This window comes from Condylura cristata, unplaced genomic scaffold (assembly GCF_000260355.1).
Source record: "Condylura cristata isolate star-nosed mole 26May11 unplaced genomic scaffold, ConCri1.0 scaffold00036, whole genome shotgun sequence".
Classification (NCBI taxonomy): domain Eukaryota; kingdom Metazoa; phylum Chordata; class Mammalia; order Eulipotyphla; family Talpidae; genus Condylura; species Condylura cristata.
In genome coordinates this window covers 13,148,114-13,173,992 of record NW_004567137.1, presented here as the reverse complement: position 1 = coordinate 13,173,992, position 25,879 = coordinate 13,148,114, and the positions used below count along the sequence as shown (strand labels likewise).

The 25,879-nt window shown below is 47.9% G+C and overlaps 2 protein-coding genes across 2 annotated transcripts in view; one reads left to right on the top strand and one right to left on the bottom strand.

Annotated features, from left to right (window-relative positions):
- The window catches only part of KIAA1467 (KIAA1467 ortholog), a 33,218-nt gene extending 30,833 nt beyond the window's left edge, over nt 1–2,385 (top strand). Inside the window, exon 13 of the mRNA XM_012732875.1 lies at nt 169–2,385. Within this exon, the coding sequence (XP_012588329.1) occupies nt 169–174 (6 nt within the window). The 3' untranslated portion in view covers nt 175–2,385. The remainder of the gene's footprint in view (nt 1–168) is intronic.
- Nucleotides 2,386–3,177: 792 nt separating this feature from the next.
- Nucleotides 3,178–18,226, bottom strand: GSG1 (germ cell associated 1). Its single transcript, XM_004693137.1, has 6 exons — nt 18,179–18,226; nt 8,392–8,710; nt 6,917–6,962; nt 6,000–6,154; nt 5,239–5,350; nt 3,178–3,487 (listed from the first exon to the last, which is right to left on the bottom strand). The coding sequence occupies exons 1-6, from the start codon at nt 18,224–18,226 to the stop codon at nt 3,178–3,180; spliced, it is 990 nt and encodes a 329-aa protein (XP_004693194.1).
- Between the last annotated feature and the right edge of the window lie 7,653 nt (nt 18,227–25,879).

The following is a 25,879-nucleotide window of genomic DNA, read 5'->3' as shown; positions in this document are numbered from 1 at the left end:
CCCCCCGCCGCCCTACTGTTCCCGGAGATTATCACAGGTGCTTCTGGAAGGACATTAGGAATAGTGGGGCTAGACAGAAAGAATATTCTGACCTTTAGGGTTAGATACTTCTCTAGACATTTCTCTACCATGAAAACAAAGTCACTGACAGCGGCCATTTCCCCCTAGATCTGATAGATTCTTCAGCTTCAAGGAAGTGAATGAAACGAACAGTGTCTCTGTGTCTCTTTGAAGAGAAGGAAGCCACGCAGCCCCGTCCACCTCCCCTGGGATCACCGCGAGGCGCCAGCTGGGGCCCGGCACAGCGCCGGCCAGCTGACTTGGCTCTCTCACCCGCCCTTCTGGTCTCCCCGCCCTAACCTCCTTGCAGGCACTCTGGCTGCTTTGGAAATGTGAATAAGTGTTTTCATTCGGGTGTCTAATTTATGAACTCTTGCTGGGGAATCCCAGGGCAGCCCCCCACCTAGGGAGCATTTTGTCCTCAGTGTTGTGTTTTCTAGAGAGGGCCGCAGACAGGGACTCGTCCCTGCTGAGATGCGGCTGACTGGTTTACAGGCTGTGGAGACGGAGGAGCCCGGCATTTTCATCTCGTCGTAGGTGTCCTGGCTCCTCATACGGCCCATCTCTATCGATTTAGTGATGTAAGGACAACCATATTCCTTTCTGAAGGGGAACAAGAGAAGTGAAGTGGACCCTCCTTTGGCAAAGCCCACGTTAGTAGTTGTTCTTCCGTTGATTATTGCTTGGGCCTTTTTATTGCAGTAACTTCAGAAGTTCCACTGACAGGCAGCGAGTGGGGATGGAGGACGGGTCCTTGTCCCGGCGTTATTCCACTCTGCGCGCTTAGCTCATGTTCCTACCGGGTGTCCTTACCGCGCTGGCTCTCCTCCTCTCTGCTTTCTCTTTCATTCAGGGATATTTCTGCTTTGCTTGCATGAGAGCAAAGCTGTTTCTGGACTTTTCCTCTTGCTACTCTTGCCTGGTATGCAGCTAGGCAGCTGCTTTCCCTGCCTATCTCCTTCCTTATAAAGCTTCTGAAGCATTGTAATTGGGGAAAATTTCTTTGTAAATACTCTTTTATAATTGGCTAAGTTCTTTAGAATGATCTCCAGTATCTACATCTCCCCTTTTCTATTAACATTTACTTCTATTTAGTTCTCTGCTAAACTTCCAGGTCTTGATTATACAGCAGTAAACCCCACTTTAGCCACTAGGAAGCTGCTTTTCGCCCCCACTTTCATAGATCATCCCTGTGGGAAATTCGGGTTCTCCCTTTACTTGGGCCTGTATCTCTTTAGCTTGTGCAAGTAGAGGGATTTTAAAAAATTTAGATATTCCAAAAAGTTAGGGATTCCAAATTTAAAGGAGTGTGTGCTGATTGCCCACGGGTAGGCATCATGACACAGCAGGAAGTCAGTTGAAAGAGCACCGAGGCGGCTTGTTGCCTGGCCTGCAGATTAGCTTTGCCAGGTTTGGGGGGCACTCCCTTAAGTCCCTGAAAACATATCCATTTCAGTCCTTCAGGAGAGCCCAGCATATTGTAGCCTTGGAGGGTGGGGGGCAATTAGGACTTCCCAGGAGTTTGGGAGTTACTCTATATCTACTTGTAGGACTGGAGTCTACATGGTGAGAAAAGCCCAGGGTGTGGTTTGGTTTAATAGAGAACTGTAAGGACTAGTTTATAGTTGGCTGAATACTGAAACTTGGGGAATTTTCCTGCAGTGGGGTTGAGCCATCTGGGCCTCCCCTGTTCTCCTGCATGGTCTGGGAAGCCAGCCAGCCACTCTGGGTGGAAACCAAATGCAAAGAGGTTCTTGAGGGCTGGACCTCAGGGAATTGTTCTGAGGAGTCCTAGCAACACTTAAGGAAGAAGAAAATGATGCCTCTAAATTCTCCTTAGTGTGTGGGCAAAGTAACTTCGCATAACAGGAGACTCTCCTGGGTTCCTCCTCTTTTGAAATGGAAGTAAATAGTGGCTGAAGATTAAGGAAGTGCATCTCACCATGTGGGTGCCTGCCTCCTGTCAGTTGTGTCCCTCATAACTTCCTTCTTGCAGACGGTGGGGCTAGCAGGTCCTGCTCCCACTCCCAGCACAAGCTGCCCGCAAAACCACCACCACCACTTCTTAGGGCAGTGGCTTCTGCAGATGCCAGGCCTTGCTCCCCTCCACTCTCTCCTCTTTCCTTCCTTGCAGACCTTCCCCAGCCCCTAGAAGGTACTGTGTGCTGGCCCTCCTGGTGTGGTTCTGGTGTTATCAACCCCCTTGAATGTGAATTGCTATCTTTATTGCCCACATTAAAGGAGAGCCAGCTGGTGTGTTATCAGGAAGCACTATTTAAAATGTGAATTGTTACAGAACAAATAAACGCTATGTATAGGAACACACACCGGTGCCATTGTCATTCTTAGCCATAGAGCTGGTTTGTTTTTTCCTTATGGAAAAGAGAAATTTTGTATCTTGGAAAATTTTGGGATGAGGTGGTGGGATCTCCAGCTTCGTCTCCTCTGGGCAAGTGCCCCTGAGGGCCGTTGCAGGAAGTAGACCTGCCCCACTCCCTGCTCTGTCCCTTGCATCTGCCTTCTCACATATGTGCTGGCCCTCGCATGTGCTCAGGGCATCTAGGGTAAACGATATCCTACACGGGATTATGTCTAGGACCCCTGGGTCCCCCAGGTGAAGCAGGACGCTGTGACACACATCTGCCTAATACCAGAGCACCTAGTAGTGACTTCTGGAAGGATTTCCAGGTGCCAGGGAAAATCAAGCCAAGTCACCATTGTTGATTTGCCCACCTCTCCTCCAAATCCCAGGTAGGTGACCTGTTCAATTAGCAGGTATCCTGTGGTATCCTCCCCAGGAAGAACTGTCAACTCTTTACTGCCACTGGTTAGCCCAGACCTGGCCTAGAACACACGAGGTAAAGGAACTGGGGGGAGTTTGCACGCTGGAAGCTCCAGGGGATGTGGAAGCTATTGACAGAGAGCAGTGGAGGAGGAGAGAGCAGCGGTCCCAGGCCTGTACCCCTTGGCTTGTATTTTAAGATGCCCCTCTCCCTCCCAAACCCATGCTCAGGACACACAGTTTGGCTTAAACACATGTTGACAACAAGCAAACACAGAAAGGTGGGTTCAGCCTGCTCCCCATGCCCTCTTCTAATACTGCTCTTCCCTTACAGATCACCCTGAGGCCTCTTCCTTCGGGCCCTGGCTGCTCCCTGGTGGAAGCCCTTTGCTTTGTAGCTCTGAGTAGAAGTCAACTCCCTCAGAAACAGAACAGAAGGGCCGGTTGAGGTATTGGGGGTGGCTAGTGATTGGCACCCCCACTGTCATCAGCGCCAGGTGACCCTGGTGGTGATATGCCAGGCAGCTCAGGGTTTCTCGGACGCTCTTGCTGTATTCGTGCTTGAACTCCAGAAGCAGCATGGTGTAACTGGTAAAGGTGGTGACAGCTGAGGCCATACAACAGGCGAAGGAAACCCAGGCCATGCTAGGCACAAACAGAAAATCAGGCAGTGAGAGTCTTACAGGATTGAAAGAAAAACACCCCAGCCCTCTCCTGAGGGTAATGAGTCTGTTGTCTCCTGGGGGCGCGGGGGCCTTTGTGCTTGCTGCGTCTGTCATGCTGCAGGTGAATGGTGGCAAGAGTGTGTGGACTTGGGTACGTCTGAATGGCTCGTAGTCATTGTGTGGACATCAGACTAGGAGGTTAATGGGATTTTTCCCCAGTGACATTCCTTTCCAGAGCCCAGCCTGTGGTTACCTCTGTAGTCTCCCAGAGTTCCTAGCCTGAGACACAGCCCGATGCACCACCTCCTTCCCCCTCTTGCTTTGAGATTGAAGATTTTCCTTCCCTTAGATGCTTCGGGTGCCAAGAGCGGTCATCGCTCTCTCTTCCCTCTGTCTCTGCTTTGGACTTAGGAGTCCTAGTGCCCACAAAGCCGAGACGCTGAGAAATGCTTAGGAACATGTACTACTATCTGGGGGTGAGCTGTGTAGAGTTGTGCAAGTGGCATTTGCATGGTGTGTAAACATCGTGGCTCGTAAGGGAGTTCATAACGGAGGGAAGGAAAGCTGAGAGTTTAGGGAAGTTGTGTGTATTCAAAAAGAACAGCAAAGGCAAGGACACCAGGGACTGTCACACACATTCCTGTAAATCTGGGAAGGCAAACCCCCAAATCCTCAGGAATTCTGGGAAGCCCAGGAAACAGGAAGCTGTGTGCGGTTAGTGAGGGATTCATGAGGCCAAGTGACGGTTAAAGCCAAGCCGCATGCTGGGACTGCATGTTCTAGCTGCTCCCTCTGACAGGCCAAGGAGGCTCGGGCTGGGGGTGTCCAGGGGTGAGCTTAGTGGCCAGAACTCTGCAGCTGTAATGTCAAGAACAGCTGGAGTGTGGACAGAGGTGAGAAGTGATGGTGTGGGGAGGGAGCTAAACTGTGGCCAGTAGAGTGGACCAGACCCTGGACTCAAACAGCAGGTGTAATTCTGTGAGGAGGAGCGACGGTCTCCCAGCAGACATGCTCCCATACAGCCTCCTTTAGAATGAAAAATGGAGCCATGGCTGTGTCTTTCCAGCACGGTTAAAGGACTTAGCACTTATGCAGATGGGCACCACGCAAAAGAGAACTTTTTAGGGAAAAGTGGGGAACTTTTAGGGAAAGAATTTACTTTCAACATTTTTCTTTTGTCAGATGGCTGCTTATCTCTTTCTGAAAGAAATATAACCCCTTAGTTTTTCAAGAATTAGAAAATGACTGGTAGGGGAAGCTTTATTTCTAACACTATCTGGTGGGAAATACGAATGAAGAAAGGAGGAAGTCACTCCTTACAGGGGAAGAGTAAGCCAGTCATAGGCAATGGAATTCAGTGCAACTTTGAAGGCTAACTTTCCATTTCTCTGCCTTCTAGTACCTGGATTCATAAATATATAAAATACAGAGCAGCATTTCCAGAGACCACACAGAATTAGCTTCATTTACCCAGAACAACATACCCATTGTTGAAGAAGCAATTGCGAGAATCAGCAGAAAAACTTGGCAAGGTAACATATCCCCAACAAAACCAACCAGAAGGTGCTGCTCTGTGTCTCCTCAGAGGTGGGCCAGGAGAAGCACAGCTCCTCTCTTGGCACGAAGGGTGAAGGGAAGGTCCAAGGACACAGATGGGCCTAGTTGAGGGGCGACTTCTCTGGGAAGTGGCTGGGGAAGGGGCCGAAAGGCTCAGGAGAGGAATGTACTTACCAGGAGGCCCAGCCATAGTGCCAGTCATGTGGCCTCCAGCCTTCTGGCCCCAAGTTGACAGGTGCCTGGTGGGCTTGTGAAGACATCAGATGGGCCAGCATCTCCAAAAGGCCTGCAGAGGGAACAGGAAGGCAGAGGCCTCACACAGGCTGTCATTGCCACCTACTGGGAACAGGGTTTGGCATCAGGTGTCTCCTGCACCATGTCACCTACAGGCCACCGGTGTCTAGGACGCTGACCTGAATGGGGGTTCTTGAATGGGTGTCTGCTTTAGGCTGCAGGGGAGATTTGAGTCTATGCTGGACTCAGGCTTTTAATTTATTGAAATCACTTTTATGGAAGTAACTTCACAGTGCTGTTTTAGGGCTTTAAATCTCCTGAGCTCCCTGTCACCACATCGGCGGTCCCACTATCTTCTCCCCTAATGTGAACTTTATTCTTGATCGCATGTACAATTTTCTGACTTTATCCAACAGGCATGGTCTTGAAAAGTTGTGTGTCACAACTGAAAAGTAAACCAAACTATTGGGGAGACATGCCAAGAACCTAGACATACGTGATATCATCAAAAACCAATGGGCAAATGGAAAATCTCACTTTCTGACTTACAGTGAAAGGCACCTGCAAGGGTCCCCTACCTCTGTCTCTCTGCCATGGCACTCCCGCAGCCTGAGGACAGAGGCTTCAGCCTTGCAGACAGCTCTGCAAAGGTGAGGACCCCCCCCTCGACCCCCAAGCCCACACGGGCAGGAGGCGCCCACCTGGCAGCACAGAGGAACAGGCTGCAAAGGCGCTCAGCTTGAGCCCGCAGGCTGGCTTTCTCGTCAGCAGCAAGTTCATCATCAGTAGGAGAAAGCTGATGAACTCCCATCCACGGGAGGCAGGGTGGACTCCCGGGGGTGGCCCTAGGGTCTCTGAGAAACCAGAGGAAGGAGGAGCCCTGACGCTGGCAGCCAAGTCACTGAACAAGTGGTGAACGGAGATGTGAAGAGCAGATCAGAGAGGCGGATGGTGAGACCCAGCCCTCACCTGCTGGGAACAGTCCTTAATTGGGGGTGCCTGGCTATCACCCCACAACTCCCACTCTGCTCAGGACCTAGCAGAGACTTCAGTAAACTTGACTGAATATTGTCAGGGAGATTGCAGGTGAGCACGTTCAATCTTCAGCTCTGTCTTGCAGGGATATAACCTTACTAGCTGTCACATTTGTTGAACTTCTCCCTGATTTAACTCGGCAATGTCTCATTTCCACCCTACCTCCCTCTTCTTCCCTCCACCCCCCCTCCCTCCAATATTACAGTAAAAAAATCATAGGAGGAAGAAGGAAAAACTAAGCTTTCAATAGGGTCACTTGGCAACAAGGGTGGGTCAGGGCTGTGCTGGTGGCCTGTTCTGTCTGCCTTTGCTGTTTCTCTCCTGCATATGAATGAGAGTCAGCACTAGAAGGGTTAGCATGCAGGGGTCTAAGAGGTAGAGAAAGGCAGGAGATCATAGAACAGTAGAGACGCAGAAAGGCCCAGCTCAGTGGCAGCTAAATGATCAAACCCACATACTCGCCACGAGCGCTGAGGGTGGGTGGGGGAGGAAAGCCTTCTCCATCAACCGCTTCCCTCCAAATCCGAGAGGGGGGTGACGTGGGCCTTGCAACGTGGCAAATTCCAGTAGTCCTTTCTCATCTCTCTCGGTTGGTGGTGCGAGTTCAGTGATGCTTCGGCATTTCTCCCCTGCAACAGACAAAGGTCCAGGGTCACGGTGGTGCTTCCAGGGGCTGAGGCCTTCCCTCGCCCTATGCCTGCTGCTGCTCCAGCACACAGTAGGGAGGGTAAATGCCTCCCTCTGAAAGTGGGAAGGAACACGTGGATGGACGAACAACACAGGCGAGATCATCGGTTACTCTCTGGCCTCAGTTACTGATAATGACCAATATGGCGTCTCCTTGGGGGGCCTCACAGGGCAACTTTCCAGATCCTGTGTCAGGAGAGGCTCATCAATCCTAGGGTTTTTTTTTTTGTTTTTTTGTTTTTTTTTAAGATTTATACAGAATTGGGGTACAGTCCAGAGGTTCAGGGGTGGTGAGAGGATTCACTAGAGACAGAGTGGGGAGCAGAACAGGCCGACTGATGAAGTACACTGCTGAGGGAACAGCTATGCCATGGGCTGGGGGTCAAACTCGGAATGAAGTGGCTGCAATCAGCTTGCAGTACTGCATCCTAACTGTGGCCCCATCAGGGAGCGCCCATCCTAGTTTTAACCAGGACCTTTTGCTGCCACTGGTCTGAATGGCTCTGAATGGTTTCAGACCTGGGCTTGAGGCAGGGCTACGCGGCACACTCCTAAACACAGGTGCACAAACACATGTACTTAGAGTCCTCTCCCGTCTCCTCTTCCTTAGTCCAGGTTGGGAGAAGCAGCAGATCGCACACTGGACCCAATTTGGGGCTTTAGAGAACATTATTACCAGTTGCTCCTTCCAGGCCATCAGGTAACTGGGAGTGCTCTGGGCAGGGGTGGGAGGTGACCTCAGCCCATGGCTCCTATCCCAAGGACGACAGGCTAGTGTGTGCTGACCCCATGTTGCTTTGCTGGTGTGTGCTGAGCCTCAGAGGCTGTCTGGGATCTGGGAGGGTCTGTTGAGTGCCCTTACCTGATCTGTTGACAGTTAACCCTTCTGGGGCTTCTTTTAAGTTGTAATAGTACCTAGCATGGGTTGTCCCCTTTGAGGGGGGCAGTAAGGGGCTTTGAAGGTCATCTGCTCTAACCCTTCCATCTCACAGCTGTAAAATGAAGGCCTCTAGAGATTCTCATAGAAGCGGGGCAGGGCTGGAGTCCTTTCATTCACACTCATCTCTCCTTGTTTTGTTTCAAGAACAGAATGGAAATTCTCCTAATGTCAAAAGTCTCATTGAAACTCTTGAAGGGTAAAGCCACTTTATGCCAGTGAGTCTGCTAGAGTCTGTAAGGTCAGATGGACTAGGTCAGATGGACTTTCAATCTTATGAAAATGGGGGGTGGGGCGGGGTCCCATGGAGAAGGGACGCAGAATGAGGTGGGAGATGCTGGCCAGCTTGGGGGGAGGCCGGCTGGGCTCAGGTGGGATTCTTTGCCCATGCTGCTCCTTGGTGGGAAGTTAGGCAGCTGGGGGTGAGGTGGTACCTGGTTCTTCCACGGTTTCCTCACAGGATAGCCACATGCCACTGCGGAAGGCATGGTGGGTGATGTGGGCACCCCCAGCCTCCCCGTGGTGTTGCACCACCTCCGCGGCTGATGTGTTGGCATGGCTCCGGTCCATGGGCATCGGCAAGTCATAGCACTTGGCTGCCAGAGCTTTCCAGAACAGGGGCTCGGGCACCTTCTGTGTGTCCACAAACCAGAAGTTGCTGAGCAGGGATGCTGTGGAGAGCCCGAGTGATAGCAGGTGGAGGATGGCAGATAGGGAGGCTCGGTGGTCAGAGAAGGCCTGCGAGAGCTCCATCTGCAACAGACAAGCACAAGGGGCAGCCTGAGCTCAGAGCCGCCTCAGACACTTGAACACCCTCCTTTTGGCTCCCGGACTCCAGTCACGTTCCTCCCAGACGGCCTTGGGTGGCGTGTGGCGCACTCTCAGTGAGAGAACTGAGCCTGGGCATGGCACTCAGTGCCCACACAGGCAGGAGTAAAGGAATACCACCAGACAACTAAGGAGAGGGGGGAGGCAGGAGTGATGCTGGAGTGGAGCGACTGTAATGAATCTTCCATTTTTGCCTCAAGAGGCGAGACTGGTGTCTCTGTGGCCTTCAGCTGGCAAGTTCTGGGGAGAAAGCATCCCGCACCAGTGTGTGGAAGGTGCCACCGTGACCCAGCGACGGCTGTGTTCTGAGCACAGGGATGGATTCACCTGATGGAGCCTTTGGTCCCCCAGGGACAGAGTGAGCACGAGGGTGGAGCTCTACAGATGTGTCCACTAGCTGGTGCCTGTTAGGCTATTCTGCCTCCTCCAGGCTCGCCTAAGTCCCAGTTGCATCAGGAGTGTCTGTCGCTTGACCGGCACTTCCACAGGAAGTGAGACTTGGAAGGGCCTCAAGGACTCTTGCTGTTTCCCTCCTCAGTGGCCTGCTCATCACTTAAATTTGCACTCATATCTGTGCTCCCTCCAAGGCCCAAAGGGCCCACCCTTTCCATGCTTACGCCCTCCCCACCCCGCTCCCTGTATCTAGCCTAATAGCATGGCGCCCGCTAGGCCCTCAGCCCTGTGCTGCTCATTAAATCAACGGTGACTGGAGGGAACACAGGTGATGAATGGAGCCACTGAGGCTTGTATGGATCTGGTTGAGGACTGGGGCCTTTGAAATGCACTTGCTGGTAATGAGTTTTGGTTTTGTCTTCCTTGCTAAGGTCTTGGGTGTTATGACAGGTGTCCCCTTCCCCAAACCATCAGTTCCTCTAAGAAGCAAGAGAGGTGTGTCTTGTTAATGACGTAAGTGGGCTCACCGTGTGGAGTGGGGGTGGGGTGCAGTAGAGGATTTGGGGCCTGAAGGATAAGAAGGCAGTAGCCAACTGGGATATGGGGCAGTTGAAACCCTGTGAGGTCCAGCCTTCCGCTGCTAACACAGATCTCCAGTTGGAGGTGGCTGCATGGTGTCCATGGAGACTGGACGCCCAGTGTCAAGGCCATGGAGGCCCAGGGAGAAGGCCCTCGGCTGTGGAGAGGAAGCTGCAGGGTGCCTGGCTCACAGTGGGCACAGTGTGTGACAGCAGAGACTGTGGCCTCCCTGGTGCTGGCTGGAGCCCCTGACCCTGGTCATGTAACCAAAGAGAAGGGCTGGAAAGAAGCGACCATATTAGACATTCCAGTTCAGTGAGTAGTGAGTGGCAGCTTGTGCCAGATCTGATTTGCTTTAGAAAAATAAAGAAGTGTGACAGGTCTCCACAGTAGGGGTAGTGGAGCAGTTTATGCTGTCATGTTCATACATATTGAACAGAGAGGAAACCCGACCCGAGATGCTGACAGATGCTCCTGCAAGTAAACCATCTTGAGCTTCCCGGGGGATCTCATATCAGAGGTAATAAGACCTAAATCTGCTCAGCTTAAGAGAAGTAAATCAAACCATAGCTAAATAGGACAGGCTCACAAATCTCTCTCTCTCATCATCCCCAGCTTAACATTTTCTACATTTAACAGAGAACTTTTTTATCTTTGGCATCTACACTTTGTTCTCGAGAATTTCCAGGGACTCACACAAGGCATTCTAGAGACAAAGTGCATATTGTTCACGGCAACAGTACACAAGATTCCTATGTCTATAAAAACCAATACGCAAAACTCATGATAAAATAACTTCCAGAAAGCAGTCTGCTAATGAGATTTTTTTAAAAGGCACTCAATAAAATAATTCCACCATCAATTTTCAGCCCAAAGAAGCCAATGGGTGATCCTGAGTGGGACTGAAAAACCACAGCATCCAGGAGGAGAAAAGATCTTTTATGACCGGATGCAGGGCGGGGGTCATGTTGTTCTTCTCCAAGAGGGTGTTTTTCTCATTTTTAGTTATGAAAATCCTATTGATTTTAGTCAATATGAATTGTCCTTTATAATTAAATGCAACATATGCATATTTGTTGCTTGATAGGAAATGTACCTCCAGCTACACTACCTTACATTAATTATTCTGTATAATGGTTGAACTAAGCATTTAGGCATTCAACTTTTCCAGTTTTATTTTTAGTCCACTATAACTTGGAAATGTGTTTATCATAACAATAGATTTTAACTCTACCTTCAATCCATTTCAAGTTACACCTATTTGTTATTTGGTGGGTCACTCAGAAATAAAAGTGATTCCCACACCATAGGACAACTGCTTTGTGGCTCCAGGGTGATACAACTAATTTAAAGAGGAGGAGCCACTGAAAACAGAATGAAAAAGAGCTTGAAGCTCCAGGAGGCTGTATCCAGGAGTATCCAACAAGAACCTCCTTCAGTTATTCAGGAATTATCTGGATAATGAAATGGAAATCCATTCAAGAGCCCTTTCAAGAATTTTATCTCTCCTCTCAAACATGTGTTTTCCTCTCCAGGATCCAGATACCTCCTGAATGGGAAGAACAATTTTGCAGTGATTTTCTTAGGATGATCATGAAGAAGTGGAAGTGAAAAATAATTTCTTTGTCTATGTTGACAGGGGATTGCTTCTAGAAAGGCACAGAGTAGCTGCTCTGCTACTCAGAGGCTTAGATGAATAAGCAAGTTCACGGGTGCTGCAATATCACCAAGATGCCCACCCGCAAGGTGGACAGGAAAACAGAGTCCACACGGCTAGGGAGGGCTACCCTCGATGAGCAGGCACCCCTTTAACGAATCTGGTACAAGATAGTATGGCACCTATGTTCTAGCCATGAGGAGGGGTGTGGGGGAGCTGGTCAGCCATGTCCTAGTCCTGCAGAAGTCCCTGCAGGGTCTTCTGTGCTGTAGCTCCCTTGACTTGAATGTTAAGAGCATGGAGATTGCCTTCCCCTCTTCTGCCCCGCTCCGCATAGCTCACGCTTCTTGGCGTGCCTCACGATTGAATGCTGCTTTGCAGGGAACATGGGCATTGAATAATTGGCAAAGCAGCATGGCCCAGCTGTTCTGGGAGATTACCAATGGGGAGCTGGGATTATAAGCACCAGGCAGCCAGGACCTGCATTCAAGGTGGTGAGTGCTCTAAAAAGTACGTGATTATTTCGTTTCCATCTAATTGCTATTTCCCGGGTAACTGGTGTGACTAGAGTGGGCTTGATTTTATGGAAGGCACAGAAATCTAAGGGTCACCATTCCCTCAGAAGTCCCCATCCCCTTGAGTGGGGTTTCCGTCCTCTTAGTCAGCTCTACTTTGCAGTGTTATGACCTCACGGAGATGTGGAAGGAACTTCCTTTGCCTGGGCTCCACTCTCCAGCTGGTATATTATTGAGGATGATTAAATCTCTCCATTCCGCATGAAATCCTGGGAGGGTATCCAGCGGGCATGGGGGTGAGGATAGAGAGGGGTTAGGAATAGAGAGAAAATTCACCAGGAAATTCTGGCTAGACAGCATCTCTGTCCCAGTCTTCAGGCAAAGGACAGAACAATCTGACATTTTTCAAAATAAGTTTTCTAAGACTAAAAAGTAATTAGACAAAGTCAATATGAGCTTGACTGTGTCTCTTCTTGCCTCTTGTCACCTAGAAGCATGCATTTTCTTTCTGGTCTCAAAAATTGTGCCAGTTAATTTGGGATGACGTGGCTGGGAGACATTGTGCAGCCTTGTGTGATTCTCTCGACACCCAGGTGCTTGCATCCTGGCGCCTCTGGGGATGCTCTTCCCTCTGCCTGGGTGCTGTCAATCTCCTTTTACCCGGTGACCTGCCAAGGTGGCTCACTCATTGTTGGGGAATGTCTTTCTTTATGACAGAACAGTCCACTCCTCTGTCCTTGACACTGTGCCTTTCATACCACTTTCTACATCCCAGGATAATGTAATCACTTCTATATTACAGTGTCATCATTCGCCTTGATGGTAATGTCCCTGAAGCCCTCTCTTTCATGCAAGAGCAGTTCTCAATTCTGATCGCACATCGCAACAATCTTTGAAACTGGAAAATATACAGATTCCTGGGCCTCACCCCAAGACTCCATCAAAATTCTGGGGTAAGACCAGGAATCTTTAATTTTAGAAAGTATGAGTCGTAGTATACGCCCAGAGATGGACTCCTGGTTTCCAGTTCCAAATGTACTAAGGTTGGAAGTTGCCCTCTGACTTAACAAGTAAAAATTTGAAAAAGACTGAAAAAAAGTGTGTAGCCAGAGAACTGCCATTCCATCAATGACACCTGTTTTTCTCATTTTGGGTCTAACATTTACTGAGACCCTCTGTATCCTGTCCGACCCTTCTGGCAAGTCATCCAGATTCACCCCCAGGTCTTGTTTTCCCCACTACCTCTGTGTAGTTAGTTTAGGGACTCTGCCCTCTTTCATTTCAGTGTGTGCTTTAGTCCACATCTCAGCCAACGTGTCTCTCTTTAGATCTTGCTTCTGTAAGAAGCAAGTCTCAGACTTGTCTCTGGTCTCAGACAGATGTTAACAGGTGTTGGTGCACATGTATGTGCATTATGTGTTGGCTGCTCCTGTGTTAGCCAAATGCCCTTGACTTGTGGCAGAATGGCCGTATAGCAAGGGAGCAGAATTTGGGGGCCCCTTCGCACCTTGAAGAGGGCTGTGAGTTTCCAGGCTTATTTTCAACTCAACGCTGGGTGGCGCTCTGCCCTCACGGTCTCCTCTGCAGTCACGTGCTTCGCTCCCAGGCACCCCACCCTCTCTCTACTCCCCGCCGCTCCCTGTAGGACTGCTCTTTTTCCTCTTTGGCCTCCACCCCACACGCTGATCTATAGAAGCCGCGTGTCAGCCTCCTGGAATTCGCAGCTCGAATGAACTTGGGGGCATTCAGCTGCTCCCTGGAGGACATGTTGGTGAATTGTTTCCTGTAGCCCTTTTTATTTATTTATTTATTTAGATTTTGGTAGCCAGTTCCAGTTCAGTGACTCAATAGGATCCTCAAATACTTCCCCTGGGAAATGCACAGCCGTAGTATCAGAAAATAGCCCATGTTTCCGCATCAGTTTTGTGCACATTTTTCTCTCCTTAATCGTATCCTCAGTCCCCTTTCACCCAAGAACAGGGAACAATTCTTTCTCTCCTCTGTGCTTACACCCTTCACATACTTGCAGACACGTCTCATATCCCGCTTGAGTCACCATTGGCACAGTCTTGGGTTTTGGGTTTTTATTGCTTCTGCTCATAAACCGCACCCCCCAGTGGCTCCATTAGCCTGAAGTTCGCCCTCTCCGGGTGAGGGGAGGGGGGCGGCAATCTTAAGTGGGTTATGTGAAGAACCTTAGGGGTGGATTTTAGAGTGAAGCTAATGAAACTTCAGCTCTGTGGCCCCCCACTTACACAGGCCCCTTCCAGGACCCTGTTACCTAATTTGTACTTGCTGCTTTACTTTTCCTAAGCAGGACCTCCAACATTTTATTATTTTTGACCTCCCCAAAGGTGGAAGCTATGTATTTGGCAGGCTGACTGCCTCCTAGTTGTGACTATTCTTGAGGTCCCCTCTCCCGCCCCTCTCCAAGGACCCTGGCTCGTAATTCTGGTTTCCTTTTATTTTTTATTTTTTTGACAAAACATGAGTTTCTCTGCCTGGCCACAAAAGTCAGAGCCGAGCAGCCCACTCACTTCCTTTCATTGTAATTTGGACAAGTTGATATTTTTTCTTCTCTGTCCTCTCTTAGAACAGAAAAAGTAATTGCTAGTCAATGCAGCATAAATATAATTAGGTTAGGCAGAGAAGTTCATGACTCAGCAGACAAGATGATTCCGCATGTCAAAACAGTATTTAACTGTGGTGCTGGGTTCTTACCTCAGCATCTCCCCGCCCACTCCCCAGCCCATCCATGTGTCCCAACATTTATGACATCACAACGCCAAGGGTTGGGACTAACCTATATTTGCTAGATTCTTAGTCACGGTTCCCTGCACTCTACCAAACCACATTTATTAGGTGTGCATGAGAGAAACAATGGTCCCGGGACATCCACAAGTATTCAGTAAACAGGAGTTCAACTTTTTGTTTTATGAGTGCACTGTAGATACGAGGCTGTTAAAACAATGGGTAAGAATGTGGAGCTAACGAAGATCCTTCAGTACACCCACTCCCCCTTCCCTGATGCCAAAACCTGGTGTTAAGGGATCTTGTGGGGTTCTTCCCCCACACATTGATATTGGCATCCTCTTCCAAGAATAATTCATTTGTCCTCCCTGGCATGATCTCTGCGGTTACTCCAGGAGGGACATGCCTTATGCATGGTACTTGGAAGACACCCAGCGGGAGTGGACAAGCCCACTTGTCATATAGACAAGAGCAGTCACGAGACAAGATGCCCCAAAAAGAGTGTAGTTGCATAGGCCTTGCGCCTTTGCATCCAGGCAGACCCCTAGTTTCCCCAAGCAGATCAGCTGTGAATCCATTTCCTCCCACCTGTGGAAACATTCCTGCTTCTCAATGAGCCAAGTCAAAACAGCAATGATCTCATGATTAGTATTATCTTTAGTTCGCAGGGACCAGGGTACAGATAGACGCTGGAAAGCCTGTGACAGACAGCAAGTATTTCCGTCCTTGCCCAAGCCCCCCAAGGGCTCCTATGCATGATGTGTCTTGAAAGCCTGGAGATTTGGCTGCCCTAATTACATTTTTTACTTCACTGCCTCGCATTTGACTCATTCACTGATGAAGATAAGCAATGTCTTCACACAGGACTCTACCTCCCTGCCCTGAAGGGAAGATATGCCACCCAAATCCCAGTCCACGATATGAACATCACCGTGGGACACTCAGCTCTGGGATTTTCTAGCTTCACAGACTGAAAACCACGCCTGTCTTCCCAACACAGTGTTCTGGGAACACATCTAAGTAGAATGGGGGCGAGGGGGGGGTGCGGCGCGGGGGGGGGGGAGAACCAAAGAAAGCAGGGGGGGGGGCTCTCCTCTCGGTTGCTTTTCCCTTTCCGCTGTTTAATGGAATTGTTGGAGGGCTTTTGCTAGTGCAGTCATTTCCAGGAGAGGAAGCCGCCTTTCTTCCATGCCCCAAGCAGCTGGAGTGAATCAGGGCGGCAGCCACATCAGCACATCCTGTGGGGTAACCACTCACGCGCCGCTGACGGAGCCCTGGGGACAGGCAATGGTTGGGGTGCTTGGGCACCGCGGGGCAGGTTGGCGCTTGTGGCGCGACCGCAGGCGTGGACCACCCCGTTTCTATTTGGCATATGCCCCCTGGATCTCTTCTGCTCTCTCACTCCTACTCCCTTAGTGCGGAGGGGCCGGAGCCTAGCAGTGCCTGCCGGGCTCCCCTCGCCCCCCACCCCTTTCCCGCTTGAGTAATACCGCCTTCCCATCCTCCACCTATTTACTACGGCGCTCCGGTTGCCTAGCAGCGGGCGCACGTTGCTAGGGCGACGCGCCGGGAGAGGCTTTGATTGTTCCTCAAAGCCCCGCCCTGGCGACCTTCTTCCGGGCCTTCCCGGGAGGGCGGGGCCGGACTGTGGCCACGGTTCCTCGCGGTCTTCCTGCCTAGAGGAGAACCCAGTCCCCTGGGTCCTCCCAGGCTGAGGGAGCGGGAGAGGCTCGCTTCCCGCGGACGGCGCCCAGAGGGGCCAGGCACGAGCCCAGGCGCTGGTCTTGCAGGCCGGGAGTGGGCCCAGCTGGGTGGCGCTGATGGCCGACCTCGGTGCCAGGGCTTGTGGAGAGTGGTCTCTGATAAATTACTAAACCCAGTTCTCAAGGCCCAGCAGGCGTCTGTGACTGTGGAAGCCCATCAGCCATGGCCCTGTCGCCGGCACTTGCCCACCAGAGACAGGGCCCCGGAGCCGGCCCTAAAGCAAGGCCATGCCTTCACCTCTTTTTGTGGATTTAGAGGTGCAGTTTCTGGCCAGTCAGGAGCCCCTCGGCAACTCTGAGGTGTGGGCACCACTCTGCCCCTTACCACTACTTTAATGACTTGAATCAAGTTATTTAACCTTCCTGAACCACTGTTTCCTCAGGAGAAAGAAATGCTTCACAGTTCAGTTGAGAGGATCAAAAGGGTAAAAGTGGAGGGAGGAGGCTGGGGCTGCCCCACAGGTTCACTAGACTCTGGCAAAGTCCCTACTGATCATCCTCAAAGCGGTTCTGAGCATTTGGTTTGTTCACGGCCACAAGGTTGGTTTGCAATCAACAATTCCCCCATCACCACCACCCCTTCCCACCCCCGCAAAAAAAAAACAAAAAACAAACAAACAAACAAAAAGCACAAACAATCCCCAATTCCCAGCTACCTGTTAGTAAAAAGGAGGCACAATCACTTAACAGAGCACTGGTGCAGGCCAGGTTATGGAAACTCATGCAATGCGGTGCTGAATTAAGGTACTTAGGCTCCCCAGATAATGAAGCAGATTCCCTTGTGTTTTGTGTCTCCGTGGTAACTAAACTAATAATTACACAAAATTATTCTGAGCGATAGCTTGCTTTTCCTGACATGTCATGTCCACTACTGAGGGTTCTTCTACCCATTTACTTTCCTGAACAGAGGAAGCTGGCTCTGCTCTGAATCCCAGAAGGGTCCTCTCCAAATTCTGAGATCCCCAACTTCTGGAGATGTGAACAGCACAACACCTGACTCTGCTGTATGTGCGCATGTGGTGTAAGTTTATTAGTCTAATCTTTCCCTCCTGGGAAAGGCAAGATAGATGAGAAGAATATTGGCTTTTTAAAAGTGACCCTTTGCGCCTTAAGTAGGCAGTTCTCAGCTTTCTCAGACGGGAGGCAAATCACTGCCAGCTGTGGGCCCTAACCTAAACAAATTGAGACATCTTTGCTGGCGTGTGTATCGTCCTGGGTCTGGAAGGATCCTATGGATTCTCCTAAATTGTCCGAGACCAGAACGAGCCTATATTCCTGCTCTCTTAGTTCTTATCTCCAGTGGATTGTTTAACAGAGCTGGCTTCCTGCAGGGCGGTGGAGATGCCTCACCGGTCTGTAACAACTGAAAGTCTACTCTTGAGGGGCACCTCTGGACCTTTAACCAGGGGCCAGTTTTTGTCAACTGGAATCAGAAAGGTGGAGGGGGAAAGAAGAGTTTCTACAGGACTCTAAGCTACACTAGGAGCAGAGAGGAAAAGTAAAAGATGAAAAAGTGAGCTCAAGGTATGGACATCACAGGGTTTGCCAAGAAAACTAGGTTGGGATAACTCATTTTTATTCCATTTCGTATAATCCTATAGTGTGTTCTCAAGCTCCTTATGGGAACCAGTGAGATAAATTAAAGTGGTAAATTTCTATAACCTGTATTACCAATCCAATCTCAAAGTTCCTTCCCATGAGATAGTCATGTGATTTCAGAAGTCAAGGCACTTACCTTCGGGGTGAGACAAACATTTTGAGTCAGTTGAGAGGGAATGCTCATTCACTTGTGAAGCTCTGAGGCAAAAACGTCTCAGTTCTCTGCTCTGCCTTGATCCGATGCGTGGAGTGGGGAGCTGGTGTGAAGAGGAATCAGGCCCCCTCTTGCCAGCAGAGGGGTGAGATGGTATGGGGTGGGCTGGAGAGGATGGAAAGGATGTCCAGCACCAGTCTGGGTGGGGCACGCTGACACATAGGATTTGCTCTGTGACATCACAGTGGAAGGCTGGGACCTCCCTCCCCTACCCCTCCACCCCTCAAGACTTGTCTCCCTCCCCCCAGAAGGACAGGGGTCACACTGGGGGACTTACCAGAGCCCTGAGTGTCTTCTGAGTGACCCATTATCAATGCTTCTACTACTGTGTGGAAGCTTCACTTGGGCATCTTAGAAATATGGCAAATTCTGAAGGTCTGGGAGGGCTCCCCAAGAAGGTGGGCAGGTCACATGGAGTTGTCAGATGCTAAACCAGTGCTGCCAAAGAGAAATACAGTATGAGTCACATATGTAGTTAAATGTTTCTAGTAGCCACATTAAAAACAGTCATGGGTATACACATGTGCACATTGCCATATGACAATGAAATCTTATGCAGTCATGCACAGTGTAAGAGCCCCAAAGGAGCTCAAGTAAAATGTAGTCCTCCCCCAAAGAGCAATGGTTCATGCTGCTTCCATTTTACTATTTGATATTAACTAAAATCAGAAATTGAGTTTGCAGTGGTACTGGACATATTTCCAGGGTTCAAGAGCCATATGTGATTAGGAGCTACCTTGTGGGATCATAGTAATCGAGAACATTCCTTGACTGGTATCTGGAACCTTACTTAGCACATGCTCACTAACATCGTTTTAATCACTACATAGAGCTACTGACACTGACTCTGACGTCAGGCTCTCAGAGAGGGGTGGTAGTTTTTGGACTCAAGGATTCTGCTCAATGAGGAGATGTGGCCCAGTTGGTCCACCTCTGAGCTTTCACCTGAATGCCCCACAGTGGAATTCCTCCTCCTTCCTTACCACCCCACCCAAAATCCTACACAACTTTCAGAGCATGTAGTTCTAATTTCAGTTCAGTCAAAAGTCTTTCCTTGTTGGGGGCCTCTGTGGTGGCGCAAGGGCATAAAGCACAACACTGTGTAGCTATCTGCAGCCACTACAGCACAAGTTTGATCCCTGGCCAGGGAACTGACCCACGTGGCATAGCAGACTCTCCTGACTTGCCCGCTGCTCCTCTCAGCAGTGTATTTTAGTAGATCTGCCTGTTCTTCACCCTACTCTGTCTCTGGTGAATCCTCTCACACACACACCCCAACTGTTACAGGCTAGTCCAGAATGAACTGGGCTGCCTGTCTGTGGGTCCTCACCTGCACGCTAAAAATTTAATTATTCTGCAGGCACACACAAAAGGGTAATGGGTTTATTTACAAAAGGGGAAAGGAAAAGGAACAACCAGGGGAAGAGAGAGAGAGAGACAAGGTTTAACTGGAATATCTTATGAGCTCGGCTAACTTGGAGCTCTACTCACAAACTAACTGCTAGCCCCCAGTCACACACTGAGAACTGTTGCTCCAGAAAGAGAGCCATCACATTATACCTCTCCAGAGGTACTGTTGAAAAACCACGCTCTATTTGTCCCCCAGAGGCCCAGAATGCCTGCTTAGCTCCACCCTTGGGTCTTCGCAGTTCTCTCCCTGGTACTGCTGGGAGTTATAGTTTCCAATCACTGGAGTAGGGGGTGGAATCCACAAAACTCTGCAGAGTTCCTTTAGGACATCCTTCCCCTTAACACAACAACTCTGGCCTGCACCCCAGTTCTTGTATGTATAAGTAAATAAAACTAAAAAAACAAAACAAAACAAAAAACAAGTCTTCCCTTGTTATTTCAGCCCTCATTACTCTCTCCACCCTATGGACTGGTTATATAAAGGGTTCTTCTTAACATGGGTCTAAACTCTGGCTTTGCTTGACATTCATTAGTTTGTTTCTTATAAAATTTGAAGCTGCTTGAGGACAGAAAATACTTCTTTACTTCCATAGTGCCTAATGTAGTGCTGGGGGGCATTATAGTTGCTAATAAATATTTTACTTAGTAAGCAAAGGTAATAAGTATCTAAGAGAGAACATAAAAACTAAAAGTATCAACTTGAACAAAAGGAATGATTTGCTTTGTTCTTGGCCTGTAGTGGTCCAGGGCGGACATGGCCAGAGGAGACAGGATAAGTTGTTGCTAAGACTGTTTTTCCTGTACTTTGTTCAATAAGCTCTTCCAGGATAAAAAAAGAAAAAGGAAAGTCCTTGTCCATAAATTAATTTATAAACGTAATGTAAACCCACTACAAATCCCAATGGGCATTTTTAAATAACAAAGCAAGTTGATATTAAGGTCCTATGGGAAAACAAATGCACACGTTCACATAGGAAAATACTGGAAAGGAGATGCTCTGCAGGGACCTGCCCGACAAACAGACTGACTCTGAAACCTACGTGGTGCAGGTGTCTGGCCAGCAGACCCACCAATGGAATAGAAGAGACATCCAGAAGTAAACACAGCCATGAATATGACAAAGGTGCTATCTGTAGCCCCCTAGGCAAAGATGGTCTTTTTTTTTTTTTTTAAGATTTTTATTTATTTATGCATACAGAAATGGGGTACAGGCCAGAGATGCAGGGGTGGTGAAAGGATTCACCAGAAACAGAGTAGGGAACAGAACATGCGGATTGAAGTATACTACTGAGGGGAGCTGCGGTCTGCTGCACCATATGGGTCACCTCCGGGGCAGGGATCGCACTTGCACTGAAGCAGCCACAGCTTGGCTTGGAGCTTCACAGTGCAGTGCTCCAACCCACTGTGCCACCAGGAAGGGCCCAAAGATGGTCTTTTTAACAAATGGTACTGATACAACTGGATAGCCATGGTGAAAAATAGAAATTGTATCCGCTTTTTATACTATTCCCAAGAATAAACTCCATATAAGTAGAGATCTGGACACAAAAGAAAATAACATAAGTACTAGAAGAAAGCAAGGTAAATTCTCTTACCACCTGGGTGTAAATAAAGACTTTTAAGTATGACTAAAATTCCAGCTATAGGTAAGAAAGTGTTGCTACATTTGAAAACAGTAAACAAATACTTCTGCATGGCAACAATCACTGTAAACAGAATGAAAAAACCAATAACAAACTGGGAGAAAATATGTGTAATAAGTATGACAATGAAAGACCAGTATTTTTAACATACTTTTTTTTTTAATGATGGGGGAAAAAGATCAAGATTCCTATGGAAAAGTACACAAAAGTCAGGACCATATAGTTCATAGGAGGCCCGAAGTATAAGAACAGATGCTTAACATCACTAACAGGGTAATACAAGTGAAAAGGACAAGCTACCATTTCTCATCATACTGGAAAAATTAAAAGCTTGATAATATGTTCCACGGATGAGGTTGTGGGCTCTTATTCAGGGCTGCGGGGAATCCACAATGGTCCCACCTTCTGGAGCAGAATTTGCAGCATTTAATAAAAGTACATGTGCATTTATCCTTGGACTGTAGAAATACAATACTTCTAGGGATTTGCCATGCAGAGGCAATTCCAATAGTATGAAACTATATATGCACAATGTTATTTATTGCGGCTTTCATTGTAACTATAAAATAATGGTGACTTACAGGAATATCCAAGCATAGGATTGGGTTCTGTGCAGCTGTACCAACAACAACAACAACAAAAAAAAAAAAAAAAAAAAAAGAGGGAAATTACTCTAACCTGATAGGGAATAATTTCCAGGAAATAGTAACTGAGAAAATGGAAAGCTCAAAGAAGATGTATGGTATGTCATCTTCTGTGTGAAAAAGAAGGGGAAGGAAAACATGTATGTAACTGATTATCCCTGGCAAAAGAAACACAGGAAAGATAAACCAGAAAACAATGAAATGGATTACTCACTGGAGGGGGAGGATGGAAGCAATTCTGGAGGGAGTGGCACTTCTCTGAGAATATTTTTGTACAGTTTTGACTTTCGAAAGCTTGTTAATGTTCTACATATTCAAAAATAAAATTAAAACAAGATGGGAAGGGAAAGGAAAAACCTAAAACTGAAAACAAATGGAAACAAAGGAATTCAATGTATTTCAAATGAAGACTCTAACCACATGGAGGTTCAGCAAAAGGAAGGACAAATGTAAGTAACTCCTGAACACCTGATTCACAGTCTACCTTCAGTCCTGGGTCAGGTTGGTGGGGGAGAATCACAGCCAATTCCTGGTCTCTTTTTTGGTGTGTGTATATATTCATTTTGTGGCCAACGAGTCAAGTCATTTTCAAACTATTTTAGGTGTAAGATGGATTTGGGTAAATGAGGAAATAGGGTAAGCAGGTGGGAGCTAGATTTCCTGTATGGGAAAGGACATTAAAATATGGGGTGGGGGAAAGCAAGAAGGTGGTTGTTGCAGATTGGAATTATAGGCATTTGTATGAACTCATGATTCTCTATCCATCCAACCACATGAAGGCATATGTATATGTACATATGTGTGTGTGCATGCACATGGTGTAATAAACACATGTATATTTTTCCAGTTTTTTTTTAAAGATTTATTTACTTATGCATACAGAACTGGGGTACAGTCCAGAGGTGCAGGGGCGGTGAGAGGATTCAGCAGAGACAGAGTGGGGAGCAGAACAGGCTAACTGACAAAGTACACTGCTGAGGGGAGCAGCGGGTGGGTCAGGAGAGGTCTGCTGCACCATGTGGGTCACCACTGGGGCGGGGATTGACTTCATGCTGAAGTGGTTCTACCTTCTTCTTAGTGCTGTGCTTTAACCCGCTGTGCTCCTGGAAGGGCCCTATTTTTCCAGTTTTGTCTGCAGGAAGGGCCTCTAAGCAGACTACCCAGAACCAATGAACACCTAGCACTCAAATCTTGCCTTCTAGTACCAAAAACTTCTTAAAGAAACAGCTAATTATAGAGCTGCATCAAGGTAGCTAGAAGAGGATGAACTTGGAACATTGTGCCAGGAAGTAAAGAAATGTTTGGGGAAAAATGGTAGGGGGCATTTACAAGAACACAGACATCTCTTTGAAGGAATTTCTGACTAAGTCTGGTACAGTTTGAAATCCAAAGTAAATACAGCACTGAATAATAAACCATTGTAAAAAAAAAAAAAGGAGAATTAATTAGTCCATGTGGATAAAAACTTGAATATGTAGCAATTTGTCTAGTAGATGCATCTTATATTCTTTGCCCCAAGCATTGTCACTGCATGATTATTTGGCTGTAAGGCAATATGCTGTAAAAACATTAAAAAAAAATCACAAAAGAGCGACACTTAATAAAAAAAGGACAGTGAAACATGAAAAGTTAGCAGTAAAAATTAAAAAATGAAAATAAAATGGTGGAATATATGTAAACTATGTACAGACTCATAGCAAACCTCCCTATTTGCGAGATCGTGGTAAACGTTGGGTTTTGACCGGTGGTTGGGACAGCTGTACTCACAGGGGGCCGTGCAAACTGCCATGGCATCATTTTCCGTACAGTATGCAATCTGGCTTTACACCCTTACCTCACACTTCTCGTGTGCTTCGTCACTGTATTATTTTCTATCAAGTTGAAATCTGTCTCATTCACCAGCCATTCTTTTCAGACTGCTACTAGTTACTATATGAATCATTAAAAGTCCCTTATATCCTGTAAGGACCGCAGTACTACCGCATCAGTCGAAACCAAACTTTCAGACCTGATCACTAGCCAGAGGTTTCGAGCTTTTTACGGCAAAGGTGCCTTACGGCAAAGGTGCCTTACGGCAACGAGTTTTGCGACAAAGATATTTGCCGTAAAGAACTTCCAGCGAAGACCCTGGCGCTGTCGGTGGCGTCCTGTGCACTAGGAGCAGAAGTCTGAGAAATTCAGCCCTCGCTCTCACACAGGAAGGTAGGTCGTTCTCAGCCTTGTCTTTCCCCCTGAACCATTTAGACATCATCGGCACCGTGTGATGAAAATCGTGTGAATAATTCTCTCTTTAAAATCATTGGCTGAGAAAGGAACTCTGCAGTCAAGAAAAAAAAATACAGTTGCGTGTATGGATTAGTCAAATTCTTAACCAAATCGCATATACTTAAACCCCTTGTCAGTACTACTTATTTGAATATCGAATCCCTAAAATGAGACGCATAGTTGACTATATGTGTTTTAGCCCCGAGGAGGATTGTCTTTATAGAGTGACACCTGACTTTCTGGTACGTGACAGCTGGACCGTGGTTCTGAGGGGAAGTCTATGCAACCATGGCTTGGCCACACACTGGTCCATGTTTAACAAATATGGCACAAGCTGGGGGAACGTGAGTCTCCACGGAGGCTAACAGAGAGGATGGGCCAAGTCAGCGTCACTGCTAGTTTTAGGTGGGTGGGCCCTCAGGGCGCGTGCTCCAGGCTGCATCGATGTCTGACAAGAGACTCCAGGACAGGAGCTTTCTCAAAAGTAGGTCATTTCCAGCTCGTCTTTGAGGATGCCAAACCATCCGCATTCTCTACTGGGTAAAGGGTAGCAGTTTTGACATTTGGATGCCATACACCCATGAATGATTTTAAAATGTGTGCAAAAAACTCCTGTTGATACGTTAGACACAGCTACTTAGGAAAATCTAGCTTCCCCTCTAATGTGAGTGGTTTCTGGGGCTGCAGCAAGGTCATGGGCTGGGTTATAAGAAGAATGGTGTTGCCAAGACTCAGAGATAAGTCTCTGAGACTAGCATGATTCTTATCCTTTGTTGTTAAAATGGAGTTAAGATAACTTTCCCTGATGGCGCAACAGGTTAAAACTCAGCACTGGGAAGCTAGCCACAGCCACTTCAGCACAAGTTCCATCCCCAATCTGGGAGCTGACCCACGTGGCACAGCAGACCTCTCCTGTCTGCTCCCCTCAGCACTATACTTCATCAGTCGGCCTGTTCTGCTCCTCACTCTGTCTCTGGACCTCAGGCCTGCACCTCAGGCCTGTACCCCCAGGTCTGAATGCATAAATATATTAACCTTTAAAAAAACACAGCATTTTCCTACTTACTCCATAAGTATGTTAGAATGCTAAAATAAGGGAATAGAAACTTAGGAGCTTTGAGTTCTGAACAGATCTTGAGTTCTGAACAGATCTTGAGTTCTGAACAGATCTTGATTCAAGTCTAGCTTTTCCACTTTGTGACTGTAAAGTCCTGCAGGATTTGGTGAGGACTGGATGGGTGTTTCCACTTGACATTGACAAGTTTGTTCCATCTCTTTAGTCCTCATTTTTAGAGGAGATAATAACTGCTGCCTCCTTAGAGGGAGTTCCCCCTAGAGGGACTTAAATGAGATAGCAAACATAAGTGATTTAATAACGCCAGGACTGAATACATATCTTATTTGATGGGAGCTATTATTATTAGTAAGCATAACTGGCATAAAAGGACTTACAAAGATTAAAAGGAGTTGTGCAGTACATTAGTTGCAGTAGTAATTGCAAGGTTAGCAAAATCCAGGCATGCCTTTGGAAATATGTAAATATGTTTTTATTTACTAATAAATACAGCGAGCAAAGACAATATGCTTATTCAGATCATTAGTTTGACCAACCCCTATTGATTTTTCCTTGCTGGAGACATTGTCCACTTAAACTTAGTGAT

Coding starts and splice junctions, on each gene's coding strand:
- GSG1 (XM_004693137.1), bottom strand. CDS start 18,226: ATGAGCATTCCCTCTCAACTGACTCAAAATGTTTGTCTCACCCCGAAG. Junction 6,155..6,916: donor CTCGCACCACCAACCGAGAG/AGATGAGAAAGG, acceptor CTCTGGTTTCTC/AGAGACCCTAGGGCCACCCC. Junction 5,351..5,999: donor CTGTTCCTCTGTGCTGCCAG/GTGGGCGCCTCC, acceptor TTCCCTCTGCAG/GCCTTTTGGAGATGCTGGCC.